This window comes from Puntigrus tetrazona, chromosome 14 (assembly GCF_018831695.1).
Source record: "Puntigrus tetrazona isolate hp1 chromosome 14, ASM1883169v1, whole genome shotgun sequence".
Taxonomy (NCBI): domain Eukaryota; kingdom Metazoa; phylum Chordata; class Actinopteri; order Cypriniformes; family Cyprinidae; genus Puntigrus; species Puntigrus tetrazona.
This window is the reverse complement of record NC_056712.1, coordinates 7,185,037-7,194,332: the sequence shown is the minus strand read 5'-3', so window position 1 is coordinate 7,194,332 and position 9,296 is coordinate 7,185,037. Positions and strand designations below refer to the sequence as shown.

Here is a 9,296-nt window from a genome sequence, read left to right as displayed (position 1 = left end):
GGAGGAGGGGGTGGTCTCCGGTATCCGGTTCTTTCCGTAATCCTGCGCCGGTGGAATTTTAAATCCGTTCCTCCAGCGGGATCTGCCCAGCGGAGGCTGTTACGGCAACCGCTTTGTCCTTTAGAACGCTTAATCGTTGCGCGGTAACGCGCGCTGTGGTTTTAATTGATGCGCGCTATCGCGCTTGCGTTGATCAGAACGTTTCCGTTCAAACTTCTAAAGATAACGCGCGCGTGGAACGCGGTCGCGTCGCGTCTCCCGCGAGAATGAGCGCTTCGGAACGTTCCGCTGTAACGGCGCAGAAGTGAGCAGAGCAGAGCAGCCCACCGGGGTCCGGTGTAAATATTCAACAAATGATAGAGGAGGAGTCGGTGCGCGATAAAAGGGATGTGAACCGAGAGCAAAGAGCTTTGGACTCGGTTTAAAGCGCGTGCTCGCTGTGCTCTCCTCAGTTTGCTGAAAGTCCTGCTGCTTTATTATGAAGAGCGATCTCTCATAACAGGATTTGGGCATTATCGATCGGATTATGAGCGATCATCCGCGCGAAGTGACTTCGTTTTAGATCTCGAGGGGATTTATTTCTGTTCTTCTCTTCCACCCGTTCGGAAGCATATGATAAAAGAGTTATTCTGGAAACGCGTCGGCATCCCTTCTGTGTAGGATGCACCCAGAAAGCAACGAGAACGCTGCCAGCGGGACACCCGGTTCGGAGGAATCGAGCGCCGAGCCGCAGGCTGGACCCGCCGAACACCTTGCAGTGGAGCACAAAGAGCCGCAGGAGTACGAGGAACCGGAGCGCAAGCTCGCGCCGGAGGACAGCACGGTGCAGCTGATACAAACCGGCTGCCCCGAGAAGCGTCCGGCGACGCCGCCCGGCGCGCACCCGGGGCCGGGGTTCGTTCCCCCGGAGGGGGGCTTCGGCTGGGTCGTGGTGTTCGCCGCTACGTGGTGCAACGGCTCGATTTTCGGCATCCAGAACTCATTCGGGATTCTGCACATGATGCTGGTAAAAGACCACGAGGAACCGACGGACCAGGCGTCTCAGTTCAAAGTGGGTGAGTGCGTTTCAGTGTTTCGCTAAGTGTTGTGAGTGCGAGGTGAAAGGAGATTCCGGGCACGCTTGATCCCGAGAGGCTTAAGGGATCACGACTGGTCTTTAGGGGCTGGTGACAGCCGCCCGGAGCCGCTCTCTGGACCCGCCACAGACGGAGGGAGACGCCCACGCGCGCTGACAAAACCCAAGCGTGGCACGAGATCTGTTTACTTATGGCCCCACAAAACATGCATATTAAGTTTTTATCGGAACAAAAGAGACCAGCGTGTTTGCGGACAGCTGTAGAGCCCTTAAAATAACCCTAAAACACTAGGCTTTGCTGTATATATTGTTTAAATATGTAGTTTAATTTTCAGCATTATTACTATAGCGGAAATTCAAAAGCTGGTTTGCTGCTCCGGAAACATATTTATTATTATTATTATTATTATTATGAATGTCTTACTATATATCACTCATTGTAACATACTGATTTGGTGCTCTATTATTAAACAGTTATTAATGGTACTTTCTTATCATTGTCAATGTTAAGTATTTTCTGCTTAATGTTTTTTTTTTGGTAACCATATTACATTTGTTTTCATGTTTGATTTTTTTACTGTCACCGTTGATCAATTCTTAGCATACTTGCTGAATAAACGAAAAGTGCAAGTAAAAAATAAGTAATTTTTTAATTTTTAAATATTGCCAAACAATGCTAGCGTATCACACTTTCCCCAAATATGTTATATGGCATGGTAATGATAAAAATGAGAAATGTTTAGTGAGCAGAAAATCATGCTGAAAATTCAGATTTGATCACAAGAATAAATTACATATATTGTAGATAAAAAAAAAACTATTTAAAAAAAAATTCTAATATTTTACAGGGGTTTTTTTACTGTATTTTGATCAAACGATGCAGAATTTCCGAGCATATATGCATTGCAAAAGCACGAATAAATGAATTATTTGAAACTTTTGTAGAGTGTAGGTATGCCGAATATGTTAAACAAGAATATTCGTCAGCTCATCAGAAACTGATTTTTATTGCGAAACGTTATTCCGGACGTTGAGAAGCAGCATCAGTTTCACCGTCCAAAGTTTCTCTTTGTGTGCTCTCGGTTTCAGAGAAATCATGTCCGCGCGCTTCCCATAAACACAGACCAGCGGACACCGCTTTAATCGTTCACATTTTCCAAGTTATTTATCGTCCATATGCCGCGCATCAGCGTGACGAAACCAGACCGAGAGATGAATTCGGTGCTAAACGCGTGTGAGAACGGTGTTTGCGAACGCACCCGACAACCCCCCGGGCTCCCTTCTGACCGAGTCCACATGCTAACGATCTCGTAAATGTCTTTCAGGCCTTTGGTTTGTGTTCAGGGAATCTCCATCTGTCTTCCATGCTGAGCTCCGTTTTTTTTGTGGCCAGAACGCAGATAAAGCTCGGTTAGTTTTAATGTGCGGACTCCCACTTGGCCGTACAACATCACTGTTTGATGTTTACATCTGAATATTAATAAAACCAGGCCCACAGGAGGAGGACAAATTAGTGGTTTGAGGAGAACGCTATGGAGAAAGCGTGTGTTTTATAAAGTGATACTGCGAAGGATTAAAATAAGCGTGCACTGGTGAATATTGTGAGTGTGTGAGCGTGTGTGTGTTCATCGCTTTTCTGCTTTCAGGCCTGATTCAGCTTTCTAGGTCACCGTATGAGACTGCTGCCTTTTTTCAGTCTGATATGGTGTGTTAAAAGGAACTTAATATTAATAAATTGCATTAGGGAAGCGTTAATGCGGTGATTAAAAAAAAAAAAATTTATTCTGAAACCGTTTTCAATCAAAATTAAAAAGGAAATTTCACAATTAATAATAGGAGTATTTAAAAGTATTTAAATTTAAGTATTTAATTAAAAATAAAGTAAAAAAGATTCTTGCATATAATGTACTTAATAAGCCTTAAAAATGTTTTATTAATAAAGAAAATTAATATTTAATTCTCATTTTTATATAAAAATGTATTATTTATTTTACCTTAATTTTTAACATTTTATTTTACCTGAAAAATATATGAATATATATATATATATGTATATGTATATATGAATTTATATATGTATATATGAATATATATATATGTATATATGAATATATATATATATATATATATATATATATATATATATATATATATATTCATAATATATATATATATATATATATATATATATATATATATATATATATATATATATATATATATATATATATATAAGCACCGTCATAATTAAAGGAATTAAATGTTATTTTAAATTTCAATAAATGCATAACATTTTTATAGCTGTATTAATTACACCTGTTCTCTAGAACGATCTTTTTGATGAGAACTGCTAGCATCTTTTATTTTCCCCGAGCAAATATTGTAAACTTGCCTCCGTAGAGGATTTCTAATAAAATTCTCCTACCCTGTCGCTCTCATTCTGTCTCTCTGCGTGACGGCCCTTTGTTTAATCTTCTGCGACGGCTGTGATGTGGGCGTGAGTCAGGGATTCGATTGGTCCGCGAGGGGCTCATGGGTGGTGTGGGAACACACAGAGCTTAAAGGGGCGTGTCCTGCGTCCCCCGGCCTCGCTCACATGGTTCGGCCTGTCCCAACACGCACAACACAACAGTTATGTTTAATCTCAATAGGGGATTACAACAGACACTCCCACGCAGAAGTTTACTCGCAGGTTAACACAAAAGCAGCTCTGTCTCAGCTGGGAACAAAATAAACTTTAAGTACTTTTGCAATGATTTTTGTATTCTTTTAGTTAGATTCAGCAGACCTCGAGGAGCCCGGTTGGTTTAACGGTCGATGGCCAAAAAGGGTTTCTGATGATGGATAGACAGCACTTTTTGTTCTTAAATATAAATATGTGTTTTGGATAATATGCGGTATTGAAAATATTTTATTATTTATTTTCTTCTGGTTGTTTTGTAACTAATTATAATATACACTTCCAATTGAAAGATTTATGGACAGTAAGATTGTAAAGTTTATTTTTTTTATAATTCTCTCACCAAGCCTATATTTATTTGATGCCAAAATAAAGCTAAAACGGTAAATATTTTTACTATTTAAATAACTGCTTAAAACTTAATTGAGAACATTTTTCATCATTCTTTGATGAATAATAAACATTATACACTATACCGTTTAAAACTTTGCAGTCAGTATATTCAAATTATTAGATATTAAATTAATAACTTAATTCAACTAATACTTTTATTTAGCAAGGATGCATTAAATTGATCAAAAGTGATGATAAAGACATTTATTTAATTCCGCTCCGTTTTTTTATAATAATACTGTAATATTATAATAATATTATATAACATAATAATGTATGTGTGTATGTATAAGTTCTATAATAATATATAACATAATAATAATAATATTGTTTTTGAGCAGTAAATCAGAATACTATGTTAGAATGATTTAATGATACTTAAAAATTCAGAATTTAAATCACATTTTAAAATATTTTCAAATAGAAAACAGTTATTTAAAGAAAAAAATTAAAATTCACAATATCACTGTTTTTCCTGTATTTTGAATCAAATAAATGCAGGCTTGGTGAGCAGAAACCTTTACAAAAACCTGCATGTGTATATAATGTTTTGTTTATTTTTGATTATACAGAGTTTATTTACTTGTATTAATTATGTAATTATATTAAATATGTTAATATATATGACCGAGTGTGTTTTAAATGAATCGATCGCTTATTTGTATTTATTTCAGATCTGAAAATGAAAACATGTTTGTCATGTAAGAGCTGTATTTAGAGGATGATATTTGATCTATTCATTTAAAAAAAAAAAAAAAAACAGTAAAAAGTTCAGGTTCAATGTCATTGACCTTTAACTAGCGTTCAGCTGTAGTTCACTCTGAATGTAGTTTATGTCTCTCTCTCTTTCTTTTTGTGTTCCTCACTACCTGTGCCTATGTGCACACACACACACACACACACACACACACACACACACGTACAGAAGGGCTGCGGGTAATGCATAGACTCAGATCATGTTACCTATATGTATGTCTGGATCACGTGAACTCAGGCGCTCTCGGCTGTGTTTCCGCTCACCCTCTCTCTGCATCGTATGCATGTTTAGAAAGAGTTTGGGTTTGTAGACATTTCTTTACACAGCATCTCAGATCTTGTGAAAAATGCGTCTCAGAGGTGTGCTTTAAAAGTAAAAGTGTAAAGGGTTTCACTTCACGTTAGTTTGAGAATCAGGTTGTGGGAAGGTCACCATTATTTCTGCAATTACATTCTTTAGACACTGGTTTGGTAAAAGTAAAGTACTGCCTTCAGCTTCCAAAGAAAGCCTTGTAGATGTTTTACTGCCTTCTAGTCATAATTGATAACATTAAAGTTAGTTTTTTTGTTTTTGCTGTACTACTAGACTAGAGTTATTTAGACTACTTTATTTAAAGCACAATCACATCATAAATTTCAGCAACCTAAAGTATTCTGCAGGACAAAAAGGTCAGCGTTAGCCAAAAATAGACGGCCAAAGTAATTGAATTGCCACTTCTCCACCTTATGTTGATATTTCAGCAGTAAATTAATATATCATAAAAAAAATTATATAAAACCTCTTTATGTGCAATTCATAGTTATATAAATACAGCTTAGTTTTTATTTAAAAAGTTACTAAACCCCAAAATGATTTTTTTTCATTAACCCCATGTTGTTCCAAACCCTCAAAAGCTTTGTTTGTCTTGTGAATGCAATTTAAGATACTTTGGATGAAAACCAGGAGGCTTGTGACTGTCCCTTTAACTGCCAAATAATGAATACTGTCTAAGTCCAGAAAAGTATAATAGATATCATCTGAATAGTCCATCCATCACTGGTTCAACCTTAACGTTATGACGACATTGGAGTAAGTTATTATTGACAAAACGGAGTAACCCTTTAAGTGTTAACTGATTATTAAAATGTCTTTTGGAGTCGGTTCGTTTTTTTTAGTGACTCTGAACTCTAAAGGCCTTCTCTGGAGCATTTAAGCATTTGGATGTGATAAAATGCGCTTGTTGAGTCCGTCTGAAACCTGGCATTTTATTTGCGTAAGGATTTTAAAGTATTGTTATCTTGTATACTGCTTGAAACCTGAAATCCAGGGTCAAACACAAGCCTGAACGCTCAACTCCGTGAAAGGCCTTTCCTTGCGGCGCAGGTGAAACGAGTCGAAACACTGAGAACAGTAGACAAGTGTTGGTGAGATGTGAAAGTGTTCGTTGGCTGTCTGGCATGTAACTGATATTTTTCGAGCGCCGCTCAACACTAGTGTATCCAGGACACAGAGACATTCAGTCTGTGAATATGTTTGACTGATGCCTTCATTAGGTCTTAAGCAGCAGTAGAGCAAATTCATCTATTGTTTACGTCAACTTGCTTACTTTTAAGCAACTAGAAGCATGTTTAGGACTGAATATTTGAACTCTGTAGCGCCTCCACCAGTTTAAATGTTAGTGCGCCTTTTTGCTTATAACTCGTAAACCAAATGAGCCTGCTTTTTCCTTCTTATATTAATAGTTTGCTTCAAGCCAACTTGATTTTACACCATTTTAAATGAGTCTCAAATCATCTTCAAGTCATGCTGGTCAGAAGTTATTCAATCTTTCTGATACGCCCAACCATTTGTAACACAGTAAATAATTTTTTAAGCAAGGATGTAGTTTTGACATATCGACAAAATCATTTAACGTTTTTTTTTTTTTGCACATCATAAGTGTGCTTTAATTGCTTTTTACAACTGTTCATTATTTATTCATTTTGTGCGATGAGTTGTATGGATATCAAAAAACACAGAAAAACATTTTCTGAATCAGCGTTATTTCAGAACTATACTCTATATTATAGTTGTTATTAATAATTTAAATCAGCTTTATTTATTATTTTAATTTAGTTTTTCATTTAAGTTTTAGTTACAATATTTTTCTGTGTGTTTTTTTGTTCTTTTTCAGCATTTATTTTAATGTCTATTTTTTTTTCGTATTCATTTTTATTTTAGTTTTAGTTATTTTAGTACATGTGGATTAAACAAGCCTAAAATACGAGAAATGTTGTCTTAACTTGAAAATGTTTTTTAGTATTTATTTCAGTTAATGTTTATTTTATTTCATGTTACCAATTAGTTTTTCTTCCCAGCTTTTAATCTAAAGCGATAGTTTTGCCTTTGCAAAAAGTATATTATATATTAAAATATATTATTATTTTTGTATTTCATTTAAATAACTAATATATATATTTTTAATTTTTTTTATTTAATTATAATAGCCCGGATCTGAATTAATTAATTAATTTTTTTTATGTAAATAATATTACAGAATTATTTTTGCTAGAAAATCCCTATGGATAAGAAATAAAACTCTCCGAGAACATCTTCCGTTTATTAATATAAAGCATCTCAATCTCGCTCAAATCCGGTGCCATAACTAGATTAGCAACCCGTCTCTTTTTTACTACCGGTCACGGTGCACGTTCACACAATACCCCAGCGCACACGAAGAGTGCCAGGATAAGTGTGTCTAAATCTGTCATTTGACGATTAGAGAATTTTCCCCTCAATACGTTCAGCTGGGGGTTGTGTGTGCGAGCCGATTGAGCTGAAGGCACACACTCATTTTTTTTTTTTTTTGGGGGATTAAACGAACGCTCTGTGTCGGTTGTTGACATTAGCATTGCTGTTTAATAGAAAACCCGCAGGCCGAAGAGGAGAAATGTTTCCGCTCCTGCTTTCGCACATGTAACATGATTATCAGTGTCAGCTTTTCTCCTATTCATACACTCTGTTTAGCCATAGATGTTTAAGTCAATTTTTCACTGCACGGGATAGAAGGGACGGATCGGATCCAGGTCCGTGAGGCAAGTGTCACCATAGTGAAATATTCCACTCTGGACTGATACGTGAATATACATCTGAACTGAGTAATTCGGGGTGAGAACAGACAGCATTCATTACAAAAACATCTGACGTGAATTCAACTTTACAGGTTCTTTTCCTTTTAGGATGTAATAACAGATGCCGCATTCTATACAGCACAGTAGGCCTCTTCTCTCGCTTTGCTCATTTACGTTGCGTAGACAACTGTGGTTGAAATCAGATTCTTTGCACTATTTTGCAATGCACAAGTAAGCCATTTACTGCGCGAGACTTGTGATTCATTAGTTGCTTTAGGGAAATAACTAAGAGTGATTTAGCGCAGGAAACTGTACAAGTATCTGAGCTACAAATCAACGCGTTCGAGATCACGGCAATAAATGCATTGTTAAAATAATCCACAATCAGGGGTTCAACCGTACTTTTACGAAGCTATCAGAATACATTTAGTGCCCAATAAAATAAAAACAAAGTTTTTTTTCAACAGCTCCTCTCGTTCACGTCGCGTATAGTGCCATTGTGGAGAGGTTCACATACGTAAAGAACATATGTAACGTATGCAAGCGGATACATTGTTTGCATTTTGGACGCTGTATCCTTCGCACGTACATTGCATACGTTGTTCACAAACCCAATAGAAACCGTCACCGAAGTTTAAATGGTTTCCATTAAAATACCACTAGCTTTTTCCATTGCAGAACCGTTACAAAATTACGTTTTGAGCATCTTTTCAATAGCATTTAACGTCCCACCAATAGAATCCATCACATACCAGTAGACACCATTATAGTTTCCATTAAAACCAATACAGCTCCAATAATAACCATTAAATACATGACGTTTTCTATTGTGTTTTGGGCAGGGTTCTGTTGTTTTTTCATCAGGGATATGTGATACTCTCCAAAATGACAGATTGTTTAATAAAGTCATAGTTTTTTGAATAAAAATATATTTTATTACTTCAAAAGCGCCACCTAGTGGCAAAGAACGAATTTGCATTTTTATTCAGACCAAGGAGAAAAGACTTATGCTTATGCTTCATGTTAATTCACTTTAAATAGCAATACACCACATTATTATTAGTATTATTATTATAGTTTTTTCACTTTTTAATCATACAATTATGTTTCTACTCTAAATTGTTGTTAAAATATAATCTTTTAAATGGTAGATTTAATAAAAAGTCGTTTTTATGGTAAATTTAGGTTACACTAAATAATGTAGACACTGTAAATATCTATATGTATTATGTGTACTGTATATGTCAGCAGCTGAAAGGGTTTGGTTTCAGTTGTTGTTTGTCGTGTAAGCAATGGAGCACA

General features: G+C 36.1%; 1 protein-coding gene across 1 annotated transcript in view; it reads left to right on the top strand.

The window, feature by feature from the left end:
* Positions 1-650: 650 nt before the first annotated feature.
* The window catches only part of slc16a2 (solute carrier family 16 member 2), a 30,015-nt gene continuing 21,369 nt past the window's right edge, over positions 651-9,296 (top strand). The window contains 1 exon segment of the mRNA XM_043257015.1: positions 651-1,055. Coding sequence (XP_043112950.1) covers positions 662-1,055 — 394 coding nt within the window. The 5' untranslated portion in view covers positions 651-661.